The sequence below is a fragment of the Tachysurus vachellii genome, chromosome 11 (assembly GCF_030014155.1).
Source record: "Tachysurus vachellii isolate PV-2020 chromosome 11, HZAU_Pvac_v1, whole genome shotgun sequence".
NCBI lineage: Eukaryota > Metazoa > Chordata > Actinopteri > Siluriformes > Bagridae > Tachysurus > Tachysurus vachellii.
In genome coordinates, this window is record NC_083470.1 from 14,274,662 (window position 1) to 14,302,379 (window position 27,718).

Sequence of the window (27,718 nt, forward strand, 5' to 3'; positions counted from 1 at the left end):
AAATTGGAAGCAGAAGGATAGAAATGATGGTTCTTGAAAATCTGTGAACCATTTTGAATTTTCTTAAATAAACACCTTAACTAAATGTACTAAACATTAACACATCAAATGTTGACAAAGAGCACCCAATTAAACAAATGAGACAAAATATTATATTTGACTATTTATTTATTGAGGGAAATTATCATGGATATCTGTGACTGGCATATGTATATGTATATGTATCTTTGCTTTCAGTGTCTGGTATGACCCCCATGTGGAGCAATAACTGGAACTAAACCTTTGTGTTAAATGTTGATCAGTTCTGCACATTCAGCTCTGGGATGTTTGTGTGATTCCTCAAATGAACTGCTTGCTTCAGATCCTTCTACAACATTTATATCAGGACATTGACTTGGCCATTCCAAAACATTAACATTATTCTTCTTATACCATTCTTTGGTAGAATGACTTGAGTGCTTAGAGTCATTGTCTATCTGCATGACCCACTTTCTCTTGAGACTCAGTTCATGGACAGATGTCCTGCAATTGTCCTTTAGAATTTCCTGGTAAAATTTAGAATTGATTATTGTCCTGTTCCAGGTGCTGAAAACCGGCCTACATCGTGATACTACCACCACCATGTTTCACAGACGGGATTAGCTTCTTAAGCCGGAATGCAGTATTCCACTTTCTCCAAACATAATGCTTCTCATTTAAACCAAAATTTTATATTTTGGATTTATCTGAAAAAACTTTTTCGAGTAGAACTCTGGATTGTCCACCATGATCTTTAGCAAAAGATCTTGTAAACATTGTTCCTATTGTAAATCTGCCATACATACTGTTGCTCAGTGTTCTCCTGAAGGTGGACTTAATTAACATGAGTCAATGTAAGCGATGCTTAGTTAAGCTAAGCTAAGTTACCCTGGGTTTTTCTTTGAGCTCACAGAATATTACATATTGCTCTTGGAGTGATCTGTTGTTCTGTGATCTGATCTTGTTTGGGTCTGTTGCTGTTCTTTAAATAAAACATGGGATTCCCACACCTGATTGTCTCCCCACTGATGAAAAACAACTAACTATTAATCCACTTTCAAATGAACTGTTAATCCTAGAGGTTCACATACTTTTCCCACTCACAGATATGTAATATTGGATCATTTTCATCAGTAAATAAATGACTATAATAAGTATAATATTTTTGTGTATATCAAATCTGTTTAATTGTCTACATAGTTAACTGATGTTCAATCTATAACTATCTAATGTCTAATACACACATACATTGATGGATTTCACATTATTTATTTAAACACACTATTAAAATGTTCTCAAACATGATAGTAAAAACATGTTGGAGAACATTTTAAGAATGTGATATATCAAGAGGAATCAAGAATTTATAAATATGAAAAGTGAAAATGTCTGCCATGGTTTCATTTAATACACATTTACTAATCGTTCCAGATTAACATCAAACTCGGGATTGCTCATTTGGCATATTTTTGAGTGATGACTCCTAAAATCTAATGACAAAATTTGGATTAATCTAGTGGAAAAAACATTGAAAATTGAGATTTTAAATTTCGACAGCTTTGAGTGTTGTTTGTGACTCATGAAAAGCTATTTGAGAACTTTCATTCTTCACAGGCCTAAGACACTATTAGTATGTTGCATCATAACATATTTTTGTTTAGCCCAACAGTAGCAATTTTCCTCCTAACACGCTCATCAGAACAGCAATTTGCAGTGAGGCAGTTAATCTTCCCGTCCACCAATAATGAGAGATTGGCAAGGCAATGGGAAAGCCCACAGTCTAATGCTAAACACCGGCTGGGTTTTAAAGTGTAATTAGGGAGTAACGAACAATCATCCTAAGTGTGTGTGCAGCCACTGCCATCTACACATTTACTCAGCTTAAAGACAGAGGAGCTGTCCAGTGGGTGTGTGCTTGTGTAGTATAATGGCTTAATTCCTATTGATTACAAACGAAGAGTGCAGAGTAGGTTTTCTTTGTGAGTTACAGTCATTTCTGGCTTTTGGAAAACGTTCAGTGAAATTTTTAAGAGGAAAACAAACCTTTTTATCAGCCATTCTGTCTTAGTCTACAAAAACATGGACAGACCCAAACACATATTCTGACCTCAGGGGTTACTCTGAGGCTGTGGCAAGATGCAGCCCAGAATAGCACACACTGTCTCTCTGTCTTTTATTTCCAGGGAAGTGAGGGACAGTAGACCTCTGACATGTAAAAGAGCAGTGACAAACATAAGTATGAGAGGCAATTTGCTCTGCTATGGCACAGGAGAAGATTTAATGAAAAGCCATAGCTTAAAGGACAAGAAAGTGAGAGGTGAAATCCCTTGAAACCCAGATACAAGGGAAGAGCCACCATATTAAAAAGCAGCCTTCAGCTTGCAGTTCTGAAAAGCACCCAGAACTAGAGAGTATAAAACATTTATTCAGACCAGGACAAAATCCTACATCCGAGAAAAAAATCATATGTAAAACATATATAACCATATCAAATGTATCATGCCATCCTAAATGTTCTTAACATTACACTAGCAAGACGTGTTGCTGAAGGTTTATGGTGGAAGTCAAGTGATTCCAAAAAATGGCAAAATGTAAGGGACAAGATAAATGAGCACCCCAACCAGCACCCCACCCTCTGGTCTTGCCAAGCAACTAATATATCCCTCTTTCATAGATAATTACTCACAGCAGGAAAAAAGTGCATTTCCTTAATGATGAGCCTTTGGAACACACTAAAGGACATGGACAGCAGGAGATGGGCATAGCTCCATGCCTCCCACCAGATGGTGTGTAATCTGGATAGAGACTGGGGTCACAAAGCAAATGCTGCCATCAGACTGTAAACACACTCAAATAAAATAAATTAAAAAAAAAAAGTCATGGGTTGACTTGCCTTCAATTCCTCTGCCTTTAGACAATTGTTAGAAATAAGGTCATCAGAAAGGAAACAGAGGCAACCTTATGCTTAACAGGGGAAACATATTAAAAGTGTGGATGTTGGATATATTTTTAAAGCTTTTTATGTTAACCTGTATCCAAATACCTTCTACATTTCACAGATGACAGTATGTGCCTTATCCATCTGAGAAGCTTGGCACATTAGCAGTTTCCTTCAATAAATGTTTATAGAAGACAAGAAACAAGTCATCTCTATTTGAACTGAGCTGCAGCTTCTGGCAGGATGATCGAGGATCCCTGGTTAACCAAGGAAATCGCTGGAACAACAATGAACTGATGCTAATGCATCCTTCTGGTTTTGCTCTTGATCTCTTTATTCAAAGGCAAATTTGTAATGTAGGAGCCTGTTTCCTAAAAACAGGTTATAAGAAAAAAATCCCCTTTAAATCAGCAGAGAAAAAATGTGTTATTTACAAATGTGCCAAGTTTCCATTTCCTGTTGCAGAGAATGCACTGTGCTCATGTTTGCTGCCACTTGAGTTTTCTTTTCCCACTTTTTATGTTCTACATGTCTTTTGTTGTGTAGTTTTATACTTCTTTGATCATATTCATCCGCTGGTTGCGACATAGCTCTAATAAGAGAGTTTGAATTCCAGATTTTTTCTGGCCAGTCGTGATCATGTTTGTTATGTCTGCTGCTCTTATCAGTGGTATAGATGTTTGCTCTGTTCTGCTCCTTTTACTTTAATTTTGTGTTGTTTGTTGACATCGTACCTGACCTCTAAGGGCTGCTTAATGCCCCGTGCTTGCAATTCTTAGAAATGTCTCTGAGGCTCTTTGGTGCAACATTCAGAGCAGTAGTGGTTGTATCAATGGTGTTTTGGCAATCAGTGGGACTGCATCTAGTTAAACTGTGGATTGATCTTGGGAGAGCTTTTAATAGATGATACTATGTTGATTTATTTTTTCCTGTTATTTAATTTTCCTGTTTTTATTTTTGAGAAAGATGCTAAACAAATGAATGCAATATTGCTATTAATTTTGTTTTGTTAATAACAACAACAACAACAACAACAACAATAATAATAATAATAATAATAATTATAATAATAATAATTTGTAGTAGTAGTAGTAGTAGTAGTAGTAGTAGTATCAGTTGTGTAACTTGTATCTAAATCCCCCTCACCGAAATTAAGAGACTTTTGGACACTCATTTCTTTTTTTTTATATCAGCCTCTCTTCTACAGTAGAAACCCGGTGACTTTTGCCTATCTCTTAACCCCCCTTTTATTCATCTCTCTGGCTGTTTTTTGACACAGTGAATGGTTAAAACAATCACAAAAAACAAAGTCGCTGTCAAAATAGAAAACTGCATGTTTCCTAAAGGTACACCTTTTTTTATTCAGAATCAGGCACCTGAAGAAGCACCAGTGAAGAAGATGTAAGATTGGGGTGACTGTGAGATCAGCTCCCTCTTACAGCATTACCGGCTTCACTGGGTGCAGTTCAAAGAAAGCTGAAAAGCACAAAATCACAAAGGTTATACTGGCCTGCTTCTGTAAAGTCTCTCACTCTTATACGGCCAGCATCAAACAGCATGTTAGGGCCTTTAATTAAACCCGACCAGAAGCAGCCATCTAGCTTAACTGTAAACACACACTGTTTACACACACCCTATACACTGTATATTTTTATAGTATTGCAAGGGCCACACAGCAAACAAACTCCCCTTTATATTCACTTTTATCACATTGTGGAAGCTATATTGATTGGCCATTCAGAGAAGCAGGTAATGGCACAAGAGTATTTAAACAAGGGAGAACAAAGGAAATCAATTTGTCCTTTCTTAATGGTGCACTGCCTTTTTCATGCAAAAGAGGGGACGGGATTGTGATTCAGTGGATCTGCCAGTACATAAAACACCTTATTTTCCCCTTTTTTTCACTATTCTACATCGCGTTTAAACATTTTTTTTAATAAAATGCTGATTAAGCTCACTAGTCATTAAAAATTCAAAAGTTATCAGTAAACACAGCATGATAACAACAGCTGCGGAGCTCCTACAAAAGACAGCAAGTCTCTGCTGTAGCTCTCTCCTTGTACTGTAGCTGAAACCACATAAAGCTGATCACACCACCAAAACCTAGCACACAATATAAAACTTCTAAAAGTAGGTTAAAATATCTGCACTATGTCCTGAAAACTCAGAACTGGTATCAGGTAGACAAAGGAGGGCTTCCAAATCCCACCATGGCAACACAAAGTGCCAGAAGCAACATGATTCTCATTGGTTTCCGCTTGCTATGGGGACGTTAGGCGATTCTTTTAAAAGGCGGCGCTTGATGGTTGGTGAAGAGCTTCAGCATTGCGTGCCAAGAACCATCAGGGGAAAACTCGACAGCAAAATCTCGGCACCATGTGATCACACTAACCCCCCTTTCCCTGGACGATGAGCACTTATCAGCCAGCCCGCCACCATCCCCCCAAAAGTCAGCCATCATTGTACTGTAAACTCAAGCAAGCGTGAGAGAAGGCCTGGTGACGACCATGAAATGTGGCATGAAATTCGGGAAGGCAAAGATGAAAAAAAAAAATCCACAGCCCCAAAAAATGTTTTTGGTATACCTTCTATAACAGTATCGTAAGTCTTAGAGGACCAAGAAAAAAGTCAACTTAATATTCAATTGTCACATTTCTATTCATATAGTGCACATTCTTGACAAAAAACTCTTCTCACAGGATCTTATAGAACAATAAGTAATAAAAACATACATACATAATAATAGTTGATAATTATAATATTATTATAATATAATAGGTTTAAATTAGATTGACCCTTAGTTTAACTAAACTCCCTTTATATAACTGCCCTTTATTTTATTATCATTTGCATTATACTAGACTATATTTATTATATTTACATAGATCAGTGGTAAATAATTTAGGACAATATGTTGTTTTATAATATTAAAAATTATAAAAGGTTAAACATTGTGTAAAATAAAACGTTATAAAAAAAATTGTATTAGATGTTTATCATCTAAATATGTCAAGCTACAAAACAATTTAATTTATTTTGAAAATAAAATTTGTAGTTAAAACAATTGGAATTGTAATGAAAAGTAATTTATCCAAAACAAATAAACTAATTATGATTTAAATATGATGAGAAGAATAATTCAAAACACTTCTGTGTCTGTACATTGTAAATAAATAAGCTTTTTGGGAAGCACTGGGAGGAAGATTTCTTCAATTACCATCACAGCAAGAGCAGGAGAAATAATCCATAACTACTCAAGGCAGTTTAATTTCCAGCGCAGTACACTGGACTGAAGATAGTCGAGTATACGGGCGTCTCGCCATTCGAGACCGGGTCTCAGGTTTAACGTCGTCTGAATTAGGTTAAGAATTTTGACTAGGTTCCATATTCTGACTTGCTAATATGTTAAATATTCTGCAGGGATGAACTATATTTAATAGTCACCATATTGCTAAAATTATAATTTATATTCATGTAAAATGGCAGCACAGAGTTACAATTGAACACAATTAACAGATGCAACATAAAAAAAAAGAAAAACCTAAGTAATAAAATATAAAACATTGAACAGAAGAAAATCTATTACAGTCATTATTAAGAAAAGTAATATTAGTAACAATTAGTAAATAATACGGAACACAGCTGTGACTCAAGCTTATCAGGAGTCACTTAGAGCGTTCAGTGAAGTGACTGACTCATGAAGGTGCACAGACTATAAGAGTACACTTATAAATCCTTTTTATACATGTCCTGGACAGGCTGAGGCTAATGCTTCCATCAAACTGCTTTATGACTATATAGCAGGGATTCAACATACCATAAAAGCATCATAAAAATCCTGTTTGAGCATAGTGCTTACCCTGGACAGCTTTAATTGCATAGTCAGACTCTTTGTACCTCTATGTTTCCTCCATGGAAAATATCACCTTTCCCCGTTTAATCTGCAGTGCTTTCTGATTTTGGTAAAACGCAATATTTTTGTCTTGCTATATTCACATGAATTAATGGTAAGCCGAAACCAAGTCTATATAAAACACAGGCTATAATTACATTTCATAGGTGCGTAATTATGCTGCAAATATAAAGTTACACTGAAGTTGAAAGAAATCTGTTAAATCTATAAAATCCGTTCAAAATCTATATGTTAAATAAATATATTGGGTATAAAAATCATTTATTGATTGATGCATATATGTGAATTTAATTCCAAAAATTTAAATAGAAAAAAATGTGTTAGGGGAGAAAAAATAGAGCATATTTAAAGATGTCTTCTTGGGAGTTTGCAGAGAGATCGCTTCACTTTTATTAGTTGCTGCATACTTTTATATGTGGCTTTTAATAATTGTTTTTAAAAGCTTTTTGATATCTCCCCCTTTTTTTGGCCATGGGTTTTCTTGTATTTGTTAAGTTTGGAAATGATTAAAATGTGTTTTAAACATGGTGCTTACACACACACACACACACACACACACACACACACACACACACACACACACACACACACACACACACACACACACACACACAGCTAAATAAATATTGCTGGCTTTAAAAAACCTCTTTTTTGTTTGCTGTGTGATTTAAGGATCAGCATTGTGTTCACATTTGTACTATTTTTAAAGTTTATGCCTTAACATAAGATGCTAGGATAAATTCATCCTGTAAATGTCTGGGAAAGAACAGGCTTTTATAAAATTCACAAGAGTCACAATAAGGTAAAAGAACTTAATTAAGGGATATCGAATCACAGTCTTTCAGGGTTTTCATTGCAGAACTGTAAAGAAAGAAAATAAAAGAAAGGACATTTGGTTTCAGTCTGTAAATTGTTGCTTCTTGGCTAGTTCATTACAGTATGTGGTTGTTTTTTTATTAAGAATATTAAATAGTTGATTTTTATAATCAGTAAATAATGTTTAATTCACACTTGTTAACAAATTTACTATGAATGTCTAACTTTCCTGGATGTACACAACATTATTAATTTTAGATTTTTTATTTTTTTTAATTGGTCATCAAATTTATTTCACTATACAATATGTACTGGGTTCGGATAAGCGGTAGAAGATGAATGAATAAATGAGTATGTACTGGGAAAAAGATAATATAATAACAGAATAATTAAAATAAAATAATATATTAAATAAGAAAATTCAATTTAACCGCATTTTGTAATGCGATAACATTTGATAACAGGAAAACTATTTCTTTTGCCAAATTAATTGTTGAAAAATCCCCTCACTATGTTCATGTATGCTTAGAGAATGCTTTTAAATGAAAAAAAAAGAATGTTCTAATTAATAACAGCTATTTGGAGGCATTGAACTCATTGTCCTCTCCAGTTGTGTCTTTCTAAATCTTCAGGGAGAGAACATTCTGGCTCAGCTCAGTGTCAGCCCTCGTTAGGGTCAGTCCTGTGTGTGATCCACTGCACGCTATCCTAACAGCGTTCGCCTCTCTCCATTGGCCCCTACTGAGCCTGCCGCACACCTACCTGCACTTTCGCTTCCCATTACTTCTGCTATTCTAAGTTTTCCACATCTGAGCACCATCAATTATGCGCTAAAATAACACTGGGGCCCTGGCCAGCTGATTTGACATAAAGGCCGATTATGGGCGTGAATAATTTAGACACCTTCGTGCCATGTAGCGCTCACTCACAATACTGAAGCAAGGCTTTTACTGATGTACTTCCCAGGGTATACTGTGAAAATGTCTTGCAGTACCATTAGACCCTCACCAAAACCAACTACATCATATTTTGGTAGCCTGGAGAAAAGCGTTTCATTGTTGGATGCTTCCAAGTTTCTCTTTGCTATTGAGGAACTATGGAAAAACTGACACTGGCCAAAGAATGTAACACAACACCAAGGTTTCTTAACTCATAAAATTTAAAAAAAACAGGCAAATTAAAATAGTCCTTAACTTTACAAAATACTTAAAGACTTGAATGTTCCACTCTATGGTTCAATTCTCTGTGAGAATGCAGCATTTCCAAAATGGTGGTAATATGAAAATATTAACCGTGGCACATTAACCACACAACAAATAACTTAAGCCCCAGTGTTCAACGTGTCTATGCTTTGCCAACATGGCTTCCATGACCTCCTTCCTTCTGCGTTGCGTGCGAAGGTTTGCCAGCACTTGCGTGTGAGATCACAAACAGGTTTTAATATTTTATCTGCACCACCCTTCCCTCTCCTCACCATCCAGCCCTATCCATCTCCCTAAGGTTTAGCCTAGTCTGAGAGGTCCTAAACAAGAAAATGCTCTCTCCCGTCTCATGCCTGATCTCACCATCCACTAATTATCTTACTGGGCAAATCATTTGTACTGCACGTCTTGCTGACACTTTTAAACCTCAAAACAATGGCAACATATGTAAACATATCCATAATAGATTTAACATTAGATCTCTCTATATATAAAGTGGTGTGTGTGTGTGTGTGTGTGTGTGTGTGTGTGTGTGTGTACAATAGAGAGAGAGAGAAAGAGAGAGAGAGAGAGAGCGAGAGAGAGAGCATTGCAGAAACCACAAGTTTGTTTTTCATACTGTTTAAGAAGTAATTAAGAAACTTCTTATTTTTATATCTTAATTTGTGTAAATATTTCAATAACCTGTCAAAATTCTGTCAAAATAATATATATATCTTATAAATCATATAAATCATAAATTGTTCTTAAGACATCAAATCTCAACAAAGCCCATGCTATTTACGATAAATGACATTCGGCTAATTATATTTTGCAAAAGCTGCAAGATCCAGGAGTGATTTATTCAGCACAGCACACATGAATATGACAAACAGCAGTTTGGGAGAAGGGTTGAATTCTGTGGGTGCTCTTCGAAAGACAGCACATGTCTCATGAAGATAAAATGCTGTCATACGTAGCAGGTGAGCAGAGAGCTGTGCTGGGGTTAGAACTCTTTCAATAAAAATCCTATTCACAACATTTAGCGCTCATTGCTTACATCTAAAAGATCTATTCAGCTTTGAAAAAAAAAAGCTGTTTAAAATAGTAGAGCAGCTGCAATTTACAGCTGTGGCTTGCATTTTGATACCAAATAGCATATTTTTCACAGGTTTTCCAATTCTTCTTGGCAACATCCTTACAACAATAAAAAGACTGGAAAGTTACTGATGGTACACAGCAGATTATAATATTATTTTTGTATGACTCACGATACATTTGCTTTGATTTGCTGCCAGTGTTAAGCTCAGTGAATTTTAGATTTCAATTTAAGCTTGAAAAATCACCACAACCCATCAGATGTGGAATAAACCTCGACCTGCCACGTTGCCCTTTTGCACTCACCCACTATTTTTTTCCATATTGGGTCCTAAAGCTAAGGAGAATGCGAAGCTCACAGTCATCAACTGGATCTTTCAGAATGGAGACGCTTTTCAGCTTTAACCACTGTCACTCAAGCAGAATAGCCACAACATTGCGCCAAAATTAAGCACCCTCACTAATGAGTCTCTCCTGAATCCCCCGTAAGACTATATTACTAAAATGTGAAGGGACAGCCATCACTGATTGTGACAGAGAGATGGACAGATGGTGGTCTAATTTCTCTTGACTTAGCAGGGACCAAAGGAGCTCTACGAAAATTATCAAGCAACCTAGATTTCATGGTAGGTTAAAAAATGTCTTTAAACAGACCTCATATTACTAGCTTAAAAGAAATACAGTTAGCCAGACAATATATAAAAAAAGATTAAACATAAATAGGATTCTATGCTAAGGAAAAACATGTATTTATATTTACAAAGTAAAACAACTATTTTAGACTTTCTCATTTGCCAAAGCATTTAAAACTTTGTAACACAGTGTCCAGGGCAATTTCTATATTTAACCCGGGAGCTTAAAGCACCCCAGGGCTCTTTTACACAGTTAGTCTTATTTATCTCATTAGGTATCTAAACTAATGAATTTGAATACTGAAAGTCAGCAGAGCAGCTTCTGGAGTGAGAAGGGGGTCAGACAGGAGAGAGGAGATTTTCTTACTGGACAAATAGCTGACGGGTTTTTAAGCTTGTTAGTGACTTCACAGCATTACCTCCTGCATGTGGGGGTTAGGATTAAACACAGGGGTTAGGAGGAAACTTGAGGGTATGAATCTCAAGACTTCAGGGACCCTACTGTCAGAGATACTAAATAAACAAGCTGCAGTCAGTCCTAATTAAAAAGAAAAAAGCGAATAGTATTACTAGCATTGCCACAAGCGCCAACAAGAACATTATCATTTCAATTCAGTGGTGGTGCAACAATATCAACTGACCATCCAGTCAACCAAAAAAAAAGAAAAACAACACACTTAGTCATATCACATACTGTTGAATATTCATGTCAGAAAGAGGTGCTTGCCTTTAAAAATGGTAGCCAGCAAGTAATTCAGTAAGTCGTGTATCCTCTTTCCTTTGCTGTGGGAAACAGCAGACTCGACCAGATTGACCACAGTAAATATTTTGAAAAAGATATAATCTTTACCTCTTTACAACAGTCCAACAAGTCTGTGCAGGCTTTCAGTTAGACAGGTCATTTGTGTATCTCTAGTTGTAGAACCTGTTTTCTAATAATAAAAACTTTTCAATTCTAGCAGTAATAATTAAACATAATATAAAGAAGTGTCTTCATAATAAAAATCAGGTAGAAATGTGTGACTCCTTAAAAGTCCTTACTTATAAAAGGAATCCATGGAAAAACCTCATCTGAGCACCACATCTAGCTCTAAAAAAAACCAGCCTTTCATCTCCAAATTACAAAATCCACCTCAGTCAAAAACCTCTACCCTTCATTGTGCCCTTTCTCCTGTGGCCCTCTAAACACTTGGAGTATTACAAGTAATGTTGCGAGTCCTTCTCTATTCAGTCCTTTCCCCATCTGCCCCCCCTACACCTCCCTTCTATTTCTCTAAATACATGCATACTTTCGACCCGGGCTGCGGAGAGGCGACGGAGAGAGGGAACAATGCTGGCCTTTCAGGCTGACAGAAGTATAGAGTGAGGAAGAGAGCGACCGGGCGCTGGTGTGTGGGAGCCCGGTCAATATTTACAGCACGTTTGGAAGTGAGCCGCTTTGGAGCAAGCTACACTTTACATCCAGCAATGTGAGTTTATTTAGTGACTTCCCGCTCTGTCCATCACTTGAAAAAGAGTAAAATTTGTGAATCTAAACTGCATGATATCTGAAAAATAAACTAGTGCATTTGGTTGCTTGGATCTCTGTACATGGTTGACTTTAGGTTTTGCAGTACAGACTTGAACAGCAACATTCGGAACTAATCAGTATTTTAGTCTAAAAAGTGAGTCTAAAAGAGAGGAATAAAAAATAGAGTAAAACATGTAAACGTGTAAATGCGGAACGTCACGACTGCAGCAGATCCAGATAGGTGTGAACTGAGGGGAAGTAGAAGTGTCTATTGCTGAGAAATACTGCTAATGGCCTTACAAAATGTGTGTGAGATACACATGGTGATGGTTTACTTGCATTAGTCCCTTCAATTTTTACTGAAATACTTTAAAGTTGTATCAAATTCCATTTGGTACAGATGTGAAAATATATTTCTGTGTAGTAAACATACAAAGCGGTTTATTTAGCAATCTGATAATGCTAAGTACTGTAGAATGGAGATATTGTATAGATTTTTTTTACAGCAGCACCCAATTACGGAATACAGAGCAGTTTTATATATATATATATATATATTCATGTAAGGTGGCCTGGTCACAATATGACAATATCATCTTATCTTATTGTATTATCCACATTTCTAAGCATAACTAAATCCCGTATTTCTAAGCATAACTAAAACCCATGGTTGTTGTAATATGTATAATAAGTAAAGTATGTAGGTAAATAGAAATGCAGATTAGATACAGTATTGTGCTTTATCTTTATCTGTTTATATCATGTATGCATTATTACATTTACATTTTCAACTACATACAATGCAGTAACCTCTTACATCAAACACACACAGACACACACACAAACAAAAAAGAAATCCATTCTCTGTTTAGTTTGAAGCGAATCAGACATGATAAAAGGGAAAGCAGCTGCAGTCCTCCACCGTTCGCCCATGTGAAACTAATCCTAGGCAAGCAAATAGTCAACTCCAGACTCAACAGCGAAGACTGCACATCCCCAGCCACCTTTACTCTGATTTATAGACACTACCATCAAACAAATCATCTTATAAGACTATTTTAAAATGCAGAATTGAAAAAAAAATCACTTTTCATAGTTTAATATCATATATTCAAAACTACTTTTTATCATATTTACAAACTTGTATTCGCTTTCCTAAAAAATTAATAATGCTTTCTTAAAACGCTGCTTGATCTGGTTTTTAGAAAAATGTATCATACATTTCATACACATCTTCTTTTGCTTTTTGCTTTTTAGATGTGTGAGCTATTTTTTAAAGTTTCTTTTTTAAACATCAGTCCTTTCTTGTTAGATATTTTACTAGTGAAATTTCATAAATGTCAAAAAAATTCATAAACAGTGATTTATTATTTCAGTTCCATAAAAAAATAATTAATGACTATTTTCTGAAAAACTACAAATGGAACTACACATATAATATATAATATTTTAAGCTTAAAAGTGCTTATTATGCTTTTATAAACCAGGCGAAGAACAGAGATGGACCAAATCTTAAAATAGAAGCAGTGTAAGAACTTCTAATTAGAGACCCAGTATCAGTATCTGGCCGATACCAACAAATAAAAATGGTGGTTCATATCATATATCAGAGAAAAACATCAGATATCTGATCCTGTAATAGCAAAGTCTGAAGTTGGAAAAAAATTAGATTTGTAAGATAAATGGAACTGGAAATATTTTAAGGTTTAATTTTATTATATTTCTACTTTCTACTTATATATTTAACATATTTTACAACTCTATCCTTAACTATCATATTTATGGTATTTTAGTGTTAAAATCTGAAAAGTTATTTTTGTGTGAAAGAGTTTAAAGCATATTAGAAAACAAATTAAAGCTGAGTAACTTAAAAAAAAAAACACACAGTATCAGATGGCCACAGACTGATACTCAAGGCTTCATCTGTTTTAATACCAGAGAAAAAGTACTATTATTCCATATCTAATACTAATTATAAATGTTAGGTTCAGACATTCCGATTAAAATATATTTCATTTCATTATATTTTGATTATAAAAGACAGACATTTTTTGTGTTGTGAAACTTCATACTTTAGGTATTTACAGAACGCACAGCAAACTTACTGCATGATAACTATGTGGTTATTCAAGTTCCATTAATGTGTGCTAAGCAACTGTGTCATTTAGTTTAGTTATTATTTTTGCAACAGAGCCTTCTTTCGCTCTCATATAAGCTATGAAAAATGTGGTGGGAAAACGGCAATGTTTGGGTGAGGGACAGCACTGTGCTTGATAGGAGGTCACCTTGAAAAAAAAAACAACAGCAAACTGATTTATTTATTTCAATATAGCTGAATATTTAATAGCTTTATTTCAATATTTTGACTTGCGATGTAAAAAACCGTAGGATATTTTCTCAACTGCTCGGGTTAAGTGTGCACGTTTTGTTGTGTGTCATGATTAGACTGGAAATATGATCTTTATCCAAAAAATGAGCTCATTTGTCGCTCTAAATTCACAGAACATTCTCACAAGTAACCACACTAACACTGCCATGTGAACATATGACCCCTGTGTTCAGGTCTTGAGTGGTTGCAAAACGCAGCCAAAAGTCTGAGATAGAGGCAAAGTAAAATCATATTCATTAATTTTCTCAGCCCAGCATGGTGTTGGGAACCAGAGAGTCACAGCAACTAGAGAGAAAAAGGGAGGAACAGGAGGGAGGGAGAGTGTGATTGCTGCTAGACCTCTTCACTGGGCACGCCATAAGCATGGGAAAAGTCCAAAACAAGTCCCTTCACTACAGCCGTTAAGAATAGCAGTGGGAATCAGCTGAGTAATTAAAGCAGTTAGCAGTTCATCTCTGCAGCATAGGTGTGAGAATATAAAGCTGACACCTAGAGAGCAGCAACAAGGTGAAGGCCAAAAAACTCTTTGACTAATAATAGATTAGTATCCAAATTAACGATAGCTAAAAGCAGGCCCAATTAATTGAATACTTTTTTAGAATTTGTATAAACCACCACAATGGTGGGTTCAGTGTTTTTGCTTCCATATTGAAGGCACTAAGTGACTGACTGTATTTGAGATTCTCCACACAGACACCATAAAGCTCATTCACAGGCACATGGTTTTTTTAGTCCGCTTCAATGATTGTAACAGTCACGCTCATTAGTCATATGTGCACACGAATCTCTATACCTCACAAACAGAAAGAAAAATAAAATAAAAAAGTGTTACTGTAGTGTACTTAAATATGGTAGCACAAAATCACTATTTATTCATCCAGCCATTCTTTTCTGAGACTTCTTCCTTTAAACAGTCACTGAGCACATGGGCAAACTTAATAAGTGAAGAGAAAGAGGACAAAAGTTGAGCTAAAGACTATCAGCAAATTTTCCAGATACTTTCTTCTGTAACAAATTGCAGTTATATTATTATTATTATTATTATTATTATTATATTGTTAGTATTTTTATTACACAGCTTTTTCAGTAAGCTACTGTACTCTGCAGCACATCTGGAGTAAATTGCTTTTTCTCGACAGGGCCGCCAGTCAACTGGGCTGAAAAATGTGAACTCTAATGAAAGTGTGTCTATCAGCATAATGTATCAGATTAAACTTGACTTTGCATTTGCTGTGTTTGAACAAAGTGGTGCATAAATAAACATCGTTCAAAGCAGGGGTGAAAGGCTGACCACTAATCTCGAGCAAGGACACACGCACAGCAAATGTACAGGGAAAATCTATGCATATAAGCCATTTGAATGTTTTTCGTAAGACTTAATTCCTACTTATTATAATAACATTAAAATTAACAATGTTAAATCGTAAAATAAAAAAATGGCTCAGCCAACCTTATGTCATTAAACTTCTTTCCAACTTATAAGATGAGGGTTTACATGATGTCAGTAATGCAAAATTACTGTAAAAAAAAAAGTAATACAAAACATGTTTGGTGAGCTAAAGTGAAATAAATAAAATCTCTTCTATAATAAAAGGGGAATTGATAAGAAGTGGGCTATTCACCTGTTCACTGGAACAGCACTGTTGAGATCTTATTACCATGTAAAGTAGTTTATTTGATCAAGTCTGTAAAATGTGTCAAATGAAGCATTGGTGGTTGATTTGTTAAATACTAGTTTAGTGTATAGTTTAGACTAGGATTAGACTATAGACTGTACTGTTCAAGGTTAAGAACAATATCGTGACGCTCAGCGGGATTCGAGTCTCTCTGTCCGAGAGTCATTTATTTTAAAGCGAATCATTTCTATTAAAGTGACTCCGCGGTTAAAGCACAGTGATAAATATTAAAAATGAAAGTCATTTATTACAATAAAAGTCATTTTACTTTTAGGGTTTTAGGGTTATTCACTTTATTCATTTTAGTTCAAATTGAGCAGCTGTATATTAGTTTACAGTACTTTCATTTCTTCTAGTCCAAGATAAACAGATAAAATAATAAGATCTTAAGACATGAAGAAAGAAACGGTTTAAAGTATTTAAACAACAGTTTCCTAACTAATTAGCTTTAAACGTAATTGTGTCGGATCCAGACATACAGGGAGGAAATAAATGTGGATAGAAATGTTGTTTACAAGAAGTAATATTCAGTAACTGAAACTCAGTCACGCTAAACAAAGTGCACTAAGGAGATTCCAGCTAAACCACCTTATGCAAATATGTATTTTCTGTGATTTATTTCTTCTATCTCACTTTATTAGAATTAAAGATCATTAACACACTGAAGAAATATCTCAGTTTACTGAAAGGGACACAGATAAGAACAGAACTGGAGTTAAATAAATGCAGAGGGTTTGGATGTGAATGTGTCGTATACTCCTGAAATATAGCACACCAGTGAATGAATGAATGAATGAATGAATGAATTTATAAAGTTCTAGGCTAATGTGCCCCTTTACTCCGCAATCGCTGAGAAACCCTTCTAGTCGCCGGTCAGTGAAAAACACAAAGCTAAAACATCACGCTTTTAATAGCATAACCTACGTGGTGTGTATGAAATTGTTTGTACAATCTTTGTACAAGCCGAATACAGAAAAGTGAATGCTGCATGTTGTGTGTTTAATATTGATATTAAAAGAGAAGTCGGCGAGGCGCAGAGGCGCACGGAGAGGCGCACGGAGAGGCGCACAGCGAGGCGCACAGCGAGGCGCACGGAGAAGTGCACAGCAGTCAGAGCGCGCAGTTTGAATGAACACCTAATCTATTAACTCTTATAGGGATGAACTGGCAACTCCGCCATTGAATTACCACCTAGTGTTAAATAACTGCAAACTACATTACCACTGTGGACCTTTAATACCTGAACACCCGCGCGTGACCTAAGATCGGCACCCTATACGCACATTTCACCTTTCCTAACACTGTGGGCGCGAAAGTAAAAGTTTGTCCAGTTTGTTCACACACTGTCAGTCCAACGTGAATATTTTGGAGACAATTCCGAGAAGCTTTCTCACCTGGGGTTCGTGCGGTTCCAATAGACAGCGTAGCGGTCGGCCATCACCTTGGAGCTCGGCTCTTGGCTCAGCACACACATCCACAGCAGCACACACACCAACAGCACCATTTCCACTTGCAGCATCACTACAGCCGAGATCTGCGTTTTATTCCTTTCTCTATAAGCCAAAGAGACTGCTGCTGTTCTATCAGCTGTATTTTTTCTCAGTCACGTTTCGGTTGGATTTACATCGGTGGCCTCGAGGTCCTCAGCGCAGTCAGATTCGTACAAACAAAGACAAGCATAGAGTAGAAAAAAGGTGGAAATGTCCAGGAGCTCGTTTATTAAAAAAAAATCAGGCACTGTCCTCAGGATAGAAGAAATAAGAAATATAAAATACCGGGCAGCTTATTAATAAAAAGCGGTCACAGTCCATGAGATGTCTGGTTTCGACTTTAAGCGCTGGCGCTGATTCCTAACTTCATCGGAGCGACCATCTCTCTCTCTCTCTCTCTCTCTCTCTCTCTCTCTCTCTCTCTCTCTCTCTCTCTCTCTCTCTCTCCCAGCAGCACAGCACATGCACCTCCAATGGCAGTGACAGCTCTCAAGAGCAATAAAAAAGCAGCCTTGTGTACTAGTATAAGCAACCCTCAGAGCATGTTTCAGTCCGGCCAAATCAAAGCAAACCTTTCCCTTTTCTGCCGCCTGCTACATGTATCTCACTGAGCCTCAACTCGTAGCACAAAAGCCCCTCAAGGCTACGTGTCTCTCAATGGGAAAAGAAACAGCGGCGCGCAATTTCTCGCTTTGGGATAACTTTTAAAACGTCATTCCCGATTAAAAAGCGAAGCTTCTATCTGTCTCTTCTGTTTCCCCAAACACGCGCTCCAAAAAAAAAAAAACCAAAAAGAGAAAAGTAGTGTCACGGAGGAGATGGGGAGGAGTCGTCTGGTCCGCCTGGCAATCTATCAGCTACGATCACGCCCGAGGTCCGAATACCATTCCGGCGCGTCATGCTAATCATCAGCCACGTACAGCTCACTGTTCTGTTCAGCACCGTGATCTCTTCTGCTCTCTCTCTCTCTCTCTCTCTCTCTCTCTCTCTCTCTCTCTCTCTGTGTGTGTGTGTGTGTGTGTGTGTGTGTGTGTGTGTGTGTGGAGAAGGAGGAGGCAAACCGACGGTCAGATGGAAACACTGAAGAGAGACTCGGACTCGGGAGGACAAAAAGCAGCACTATTGGTCCAAATGAGGATGAGGCGTTACGGCGGGGAAAAGGAATCACTTGTGTAACCTTGAACATAATTCAATTACTAAAAGGTACGGGGGGACAGAGACAGACAGAGAGATTATAATAAATGAGTGAACATGCTCCTGATTAGGGAGATCTTTTAGTTAGCATTAATAAATAGATGTGGAGAAATATTCAGTTGCTCATTTTTAGATGAGGTCTTTACACATCAGTGTATTTACCGTTTCACCATCACAACATGTCGATGCTGTTATTAACCCCAACCTCTGGACTCTGTTTGTTTTCCTCTGAACAGCAGGTCACATTAAATGCCATGCAAGTGATTCCCAAGCAATAGGGACCTGAGATGCACTGCTTTCATCTGGAACTGGACTCATTCATTAAACTAAGTTTAACAACACAGAGCTGCAGGATAACAGAGGACGCATAACTATATACATACATACAGTTCCACTGGAATACCGCGTGTCTTTATTAGCTAAAATTTACATGCTGTTCTTGTTGCTGTTGCACTTGTTGCATTTTAAAGCCGCTGATCTGCAATGCGCATGCGCATCTTCGCGCCCCCTGGTGGAAGCTCGACCTTGAACATAATGAGGTAGGCTCACAAACATCATGAAGATTAAGTCGGGTCCAGAAGTATTTGCATAGTCACACACTTGTCACAGTAATTTCAAACTCATCATTGCCAAGAGTCAAAACATATCTCCATCATTGTAAATACAGATGATTAGCATCAGGATACAAACCACTGATAACAGTCAAGATTAGATTTGATTCTGCTAGAAAATATCATACAAATCTTGATCAGTTCTGGAACAAGAAACGAGAACGATAGGAAGGAAAGAGTATGGGGAAGGAAAGAAAGGGCTTATCATCCAAAGCATAACGCCATCTATTAAAAACGGTGGATGCAGTGTTATGGCATGGGCATGTAGGCTGCTGGTGGAACTGGGTCTCTGGTGTTTATCGACAATGTGACCACTGATAGAAGTAGCAGGATGAATTCTAAAGTATAAAGATTTCTACATTCTGCTCAGATTCAGTCAAATGCTGCAAAACTGATTCACAGTACAGAGGAATAGTGACCCAAATCATTCTGCAAATGCAACCTATGCGCTTCTTAATGCAAAGAAATGGGAGCCAGTCACCTGACCTCAGTCCAGTGCAGCATGCAGTTCAGTTTCTGAAGAGAAAACTGAAGGCAGAAAGACCCACATACATGTAGCAAACGATGGTAGCTGCAGTAAATACTGGCAAAGCATCTCAAAAAAGGAAACTCAGTATTTGGTGATGTCAATAAGTTTTATACTTCAGGCAGTCCGAATGCAAAGGTTTTACATCCAAGTATTAAAAATAATGCATATATTTATAATTATTTTAGTTTCTTTGGCTACTGTATATTGAACAACAAAAAGCCAATGATTAAATACACCTTGTTAATGTTAATGTACACAAACCAAGCTCTGAAATGTTAGTTCAATACACGGAACAGTTAGATCATCGTTGAACTGTTTAGGTTGCACAGGTGTTTAAATGGGGGTGAATTCATTGTAAATAAAGTGGCCATATTAACTATATTCAAAGAGTTATGAAGTTTATAAACAGCGACAAGTAATAACTATAGTTATTAGATTTCATAAACTTTTGGCTCAACCAGTCTTTCTTAACTGAATATATGCTATGGTAGATTTGTACTGTTGGACAAGTAGATCTCAGGACACTGTGTGTGTTGTGTGATTTAGGCTTCAGAGTGTTGGTGGACATCCATCTTCCTTAATTACAGCATGCACCATGCCTCCTACACTCCTCCACTCCAGCCAGCAGAGGCAGGAGGGTGTATGAGGTCACCACACCAACAACATCATCACAGCCCTTTTCCAAACACAGAATTTGGTATTGGACTTTTTTTCAGGTTTCTTTTGCCAAGAAGTACTGTAGAGCTCATGAAAATTTTTGGATGCAATATTTTCCTAAGAATCTCATGCTCAGGCCATGGAAATCTCCTGAAGACAGGCAGTGAAATTTGTAATATTAACCTAGACCAGCTGTCTTACAATGAAAATTGAATCACTTTAAAGATGAAAACATTGTGACATTCATATTTTATGCTTTGATATTTTAGAATCGAATTTTTCAGTCGATGTACATTTGCATTTGAACACTGGTTCTCTATTTTGGCATCATATTTATACGCAAAACCATTGATTGGCAGTCAAATCTTTTCTCACATATTTCTCATAGACCAGTTTGTATCTGTTTCATATTAAGTAATTATGAAACAGCAAAAATTATTTGATCAGGAAAGCTGTGTTCCCTCATGTTTACCTGGTTTAAGCAATTATGGTAGGCAATTATGTTTTTAAAGAGATGTTCTGTTTTTAAAAGGATGTGCTGTAGATACAGAGGAGTAAGGACATAGTATACTGTTCAATTGACATTGAAATCCCTGTCTTATCCGGTCCCTATTGCCATATTCAGGATTCCCTGTGCCAGCTATAGAACAGCACTTATCATTGCAATGCCCCAAGTCAGATCTGCTGGTGATCATTTGTATACAAATCACAGGCCATGCTGTAATGCTGCCTTGGCCAAGACAATGGAGTCATTGTGAAAGAGGATCTGGGTGGCACTTCTGCACATGGCCCTGCAGTGCACTGAGACACAGGCAAACACAAACATACGCGTGTAGCCTGTGTGCCCAAGCCAAAACCCCCTACACAACACAACACAATGCATACCTCAGAGAATGTCCAAAGCCTCGTGCTGAAATTTCTGCTGTGCTTCATCCATCAATTGTCTCACATTAATGAACAGGAAAGCAGGGATAACAATGGAGCATAAACTGACACATAAACTGACCCTCTGGATATTGCAACATACAAGTACAGAGGCATTGACAAATATGCTAGTCCTAACAGCCTAATGCTTTTAAAGAGGAAGCAAATTATATACTGACAATCATGTTCTTCTTATATCTGTTTAAACAATGCAGCTCAGCACATTAAATTTTAAACAAGTACATAACAATTATGAGAAAGACTACAGCTGAAAATGTAATTATTCTAAAAAGACTGCACAAATTATTATCCATGTGAGAACAACAAGCATTTAAATATTATAGTATAGAATTATGTAATTTTCCAAAGTATACAGACAGCTAGAATCTTTCCATTCATGCCACAACATCAGATATTTTTCTCAGAAAGTGTTCACATCACAGCAAGTGTGCTTGTGCTCACATCACCTACAGCTCGGAGTCCACTGTATTTCACTGTCTGCTTCAGTCATTTGCCTATATTGGTTTTGATCATTTATTATGGTTTTAAATTCAACTAAACTCAACAAGCTACTCAGATCTACATCCACCAGAGGAGGTTATATGGTTATGCGAAGCTGTGACAGTGGCAGAAAATCAAAAAGATGCTCAGACACTCTGTTCTGATGAATGCTGATGAAGAGGCATGCGCAGCAGCTGTTTGTTCTCACTTTGTACTGTGCTAGAAAGAAGAAAAAAGATTAGTTGTCAGGCCTAGAAGAAGTGTTTTTCCAAACCCAAGGCAACTTTGAAGTGCATATCAGTTTGTCATGCAAGAATTTTTTTTATCAGTGCTCAGGGGAAAATGAACCTAGGCTCACAAACATCATGAAGATTAAGTCGGGTCCAGAAGTATTTGCATAGTCACACACTTGTCACAGTAATTTCAAACTCATCATTGCCAAGAGTCAAAACATATCTCCATCATTGTAAATACAGATGATTAGCATCAGGATACAAACCACTGATAACAGTCAAGATTAGATTTGATTCTGCTAGAAAATATCATACAAATCTTGATCAGTTCTGGAACAAGAAACGAGAACGATAGGAAGGAAAGAGTATGGGGAAGGAAAGAAAGGGCTTATCATCCAAAGTATAACGCCATCTATTAAAAACGGTGGATGCAGTGTTATGGCATGGGCATGTAGGCTGCTGGTGGAACTGGGTCTCTGGTGTTTATCGACAATGTGACCACTGATAGAAGTAGCAGGATGAATTCTAAAGTATAAAGATTTCTACATTCTGCTCAGATTCAGTCAAATGCTGCAAAACTGATTCACAGTACAGAGGAATAGTGACCTAAATCATTCTGCAAATGCAACCTATGCGCTTCTTAATGCAAAGAAATGGGAGCCAGTCACCTGACCTCAGTCCAGTGCAGCATGCAGTTCAGTTTCTGAAGAGAAAACTGAAGGCAGAAAGACCCACATACATGTAGCAAACGATGGTAGCTGCAGTAAATACTGGCAAAGCATCTCAAAAAAGGAAACTCAGTATTTGGTACTTTCCATTCATGCCACAACATCAGATATTTTTCTCAGAAAGTGTTCACATCACAGCAAGTGTGCTTGTGCTCACATCACCTACAGCTCGGAGTCCACTGTATTTCACTGTCTGCTTCAGTCATTTGCCTATATTGGTTTTGATCATTTATTATGGTTTTAAATTCAACTAAACTCAACAAGCTACTCAGATCTACATCCACCAGAGGAGGTTATATGGTTATGCGAAGCTGTGACAGTGGCAGAAAATCAAAAAGATGCTCAGACACTCTGTTCTGATGAATGCTGATGAAGAGGCATGCGCAGCAGCTGTTTGTTCTCACTTTGTACTGTGCTAGAAAGAAGAAAAAAGATTAGTTGTCAGGCCTAGAAGAAGTGTTTTTCCAAACCCAAGGCAACTTTGAAGTGCATATCAGTTTGTCATGCAATAATTTTTTTTATCAGTGCTCAGGGGAAAATGAACCTGCTCATCTTCTCAATCTTTATAATGCTTTCTAATATTTTCTGCTTTTGTTAATTACATAAATGGATTTGTAACAGAACAAAATCTAGCACATTACTAGGACTTGAAAGACATAAAATATAAATGCATAACATGTATATGCATAGCATGCGTGAGAGCCACCATGTGTAATAATATTTGAATAAAAAGGCCTTTAACATGTCTTTGGATTTCCTACCAGGTCTGGATCTAAAACAACTTCATTATTTGTTCTGCTGAGGCTGAATAGAACATGGGCTCTATATAAAGCATTTTGACATGTCATAGAAAGTTTATTCAATTTTGCTCATTAAATTCAGTCTTCCCAATTCAGTTCCCACTGTTTTTATCTGCATATTACATTGAGACAGGATAAAATGCAGTCAGTAGCCACATACATCTTAGCCAAAGACAAAAGTTGCAGTCTTTATTAGGACCTCATTGAGCATGAATGTAACTGCATGTGCTGATCTAGCTGAGCACATGTATTGATATTAACACGTTTGTGTGTTTACAGCTGCTCCATGTCAGCACTACACACTGAGGAAGGAACAGATATCATTTCTCTCTATTTAATACAATCCTCCTGGACTCATCTGCCACACTCACAAGCAAGTCTTACTTTTTGCCCACCATACAATCCCACTGCAGGCTAAATGCTTACTTGGCCTGGAATAATGGAGTTTCATTCTATATGTCACTATGTGATGCATGGAAAGGCATTGCTATTGCACTTGTTATACAACTGAGCATCTCGAGCTGCTTATACTCCCTACTTCTGGTGAGAGTGAGAGAGAGAGAGAGTGAGAGAGATAGAGATTATTTGAAGTGGAGGTAAGTGTAGTAAAATATTGTAATTATACCTGGCACTCAGGAACTTTCTGTTTTAGGTTTAGAGATTTTATATATATCATTCATTATATTTATTTATATATATATATCATTTATTTATTTTAAAGTGGTTTCCTTCATGGTGTCCTGCTTTTTTCCTGCAGTTCCTATGTCATCCTTCCACTACTGGATTTTTAATTTCTTTCATCAAAGCCTCATTATTGTGGCTGTTTTAAAAATTCAAAGATGTCAGAATCTCAAAATCATTTAATCAAGCATCATTGGATTTCTCCAGTTTCCTACCAGTTCCCAAAAACATGCTGGTTGATGTATTGGCAGCTTCTTTAGGTGTGAACGACTGTGTGAATGTGTTTGTGTGAATGCTTCATTACTGGTGTCCCATCAACAGTGTATTCCCACCTCACCAACACTGATCCCAGGAAAATGAAAAGAGATCGCTCACATGAGAATCACAAACTCCTCTTTTTGAAGTCCACAGTAAATAATTGTACTTACAGAAGCTGCTATGTTACCATTCCTACTTCATTCCAGAAACTATCCTGTAATCAAATTGACCACATTTATAAGCAAACCCGTCAGAAGAGCATTAGCTTTTATTGCAGTTCCTCTCAAAGAAGAATAATCTGTAATTAATACAAATTTAGACTTCTCACAGTGACTCCTCCTCCATGATAAACTATCTATTGTGCCTAGCCTTAGCTCAAACATGGAATTAAAACTATACATCATTGATCAAAGCAAATAATGTGATTACAATGGTATATTGTTATCATTATTTCTATGCTCTTTCATAATACTGTCAGCAGAATACTGATGACTTTCCTTACAGTTTTCAAGGCAACATTTAAATTATGACCAGACACACCATTTGAAAATAGAACAATTTTAAGGCTAAGCTACAAACACATTGCTGTAAGGTCAAGTGAAACAATGCCATCTCAAACCTTCTCTATAATCTCCATATACTTCTTTTAATGTGTAACATTTGATTTATAATTTCAACATTTCATGTGAAGATAAAAGGGATTTATCTCCTAAAAGAATGGTGGATCACATCATTTTTGGTCTGATATGATCAGTGGTTCTTCATACATATCTCCTGTAAATCTGTAACTCCACACTGCTTTAAAGTGAGAACATTAAAATACTCCCAAGAGGCCAAGACAAACATCTTACAGATATCACATTAGACTTTGATAGCACCATTCCCTTCATAAATTCTTATTAATTTTTATGTGTCTATACTCTCATTCTTTGTAACTCCTTGTAATTCTTATACAGGATGTCCTATAATTATTTAACCCCTGTGTAACGTGTGCATGGATCTGGTATACCTGTTGCATTCTGTGTATTTTAAAACAATACTTTTTAATATAATATTAAATTATTCAGATATAGTATGTTCTTGTGTAATAAATTCCCTTTTGTTTGATAATAAACCTGTTAAATAAAGATAGTGATTTCTTGAATATTGAAATTGAATCATTTGTCAGAACAACTTCAATTGGTCATTTACACATATAAATCATTTCATGTGAATGATAAAGATGCCCCATTGACTACAGTACATGCACAAGTGTTTTATAGAGCACATAAGGAGCAGATTTTCAATGTGTTTTTTCCAAACGAACACTTTGAACTTTGTGCATGTGTACTGTGTCCTCAAGGTGGGAGACCTTCTGTCCAGCACTTGAAGTAGTCATTCATTTTAGTCCTAGTTCCATCATCATCATGTTGGCCTTCATTCCAGGTGGCTTATTCCTAGAATGATGAAATCTATCAATTTCACACTTTTTAGACATTTTAGACATAGAATGATGCTTTAAAGAAGCTTTAAAGAATCTTTAAAGTCTCTATCAATAAATCTTTGTATGCACAAACAGCAATGACAAAGGAATGTGTCATCATGCAAAACTGACCAGATATCTGTTCTTTAAGACCTTTTTGCAAGTTTGTTTAATTCTGTGTGCATTTTCATGTGTGTAAATTAGAAAGAAGGAATTCAGAAACAGAAAAGATTTTGTGTTTGAAATAAAAAAATTTCAAAATGTACATATGCAGGAGTTTGGGAGAAATGACAGACACAAAAACACGAAGAAGGTGTGAAGTTAAGTCAACACTATGTGTTCTTACTTCTGGTTGCCATAGTAATAACGTTTAGCAGTGGGTGGCACAACTAGTATTCTGGAGGGAGAGCGTTTGTATATAAAATTCAGCAGTGTGTATATGCATCATATCACACGAGCTGAAGAAGAAGAAGCAGCATTTGTCACAGATCACATGCGCTCTTCTGTCTTAACTCCCAATGGTAGTCGCTACACCAAGTCACCCCATATTTGCATGAAGTTAATCTTTTTTAACTTTTACTATGGACACACCCACATCTAGTCACCAACGGTTGTTGTCACTGTTGGCAGAAGACACCAGTTCTCATTTAAAATCAATAGTCTCTGGTTGCTTTGTCGTTGCAAGTCGTTGTATGTGTAAACATAGCATATGGAGGTTAGAGACAGAGGTCAGCTCAGGCAACCACATTTCTTTGTCATTTATATAATAATATCTAAGCTCTCATTTCTCACAGATCCAGTAGACCTGAATATGTCATATGTAATATAAATAAATGGGGGGTGCATAGGGGGCCTTCAGTAATGAGTGAAAAATAATGATTCAAGGCAAGTGAGCATCTGGTTAAAATAATAATTGACGGTAAAGACGTTTTTTCACACTAAATATTGAAAAGGTGTCTCATAGACTTGAACACCCTACAGTAGTTTATTTAATTTTACTGCCAATGGCTAAAAATGGCATAGTTCTCTTGCAAATTCACAAGGTGCGCACATAGTAGATTTGTTTTGGACTGAGAGAATCATGAGAAAATTTCTCAGAAGTCTTAATAATGGTTAGCTGGAGTACACCCGAGCCACACCCAAGATAAGTCATTAGGTCATTTTAACACAATACATCAGCAGAATGTGTCAGACCATTTAAAGTTTCTAGGTTCACACCCCAAGTGCACTGTGGAGGAGTTGAAGTTTTTTTTTCTGGCTGCATCATTACTCAGAATGTAAAACAGCTGAAATGCACTTCTGTGCACAGACATAGATGACATTTCCAGACCAGTGCAGCACACCCAGTACTTCTAAAACTCAGAAAAGTGCAATATGCATTTGTCTAATATGAGATTGGTCTGAAAAGTGAACAAATGCATGCTTTTGCTTCTCATTATATGCTGGGTCTGTAATAGACTTTCAGTATAACTGTACAGT

The 27,718-nt window shown here is 36.7% G+C and overlaps 1 protein-coding gene and 1 long non-coding RNA gene across 3 annotated transcripts in view; one reads left to right on the forward strand and one right to left on the reverse strand.

Moving 5' to 3' along the window:
• The window catches only part of efna5b (ephrin-A5b), an 81,955-nt gene extending 63,323 nt beyond the window's left edge, over window positions 1-18,632 (reverse strand). Inside the window, exon 1 of one of the 2 annotated variants that reach the window (XM_060881621.1) lies at window positions 17,566-18,632. In XM_060881621.1, the coding sequence (XP_060737604.1) occupies window positions 17,566-17,690 (125 nt within the window). In that variant the 5' untranslated portion in view covers window positions 17,691-18,632. The remainder of the gene's footprint in view (window positions 1-17,565) is intronic. The other variant, XM_060881620.1, reaches the window with a different exon arrangement.
• Window positions 18,633-18,710: 78 nt separating this feature from the next.
• Window positions 18,711-20,885, forward strand: LOC132853690 (uncharacterized). Its single transcript, XR_009649193.1, has 3 exons — window positions 18,711-18,833; window positions 19,092-19,394; window positions 20,542-20,885. It is a non-coding gene; the product is annotated as an uncharacterized LOC132853690 (long non-coding RNA).
• The last annotated feature ends 6,833 nt before the right edge of the window (window positions 20,886-27,718 follow it).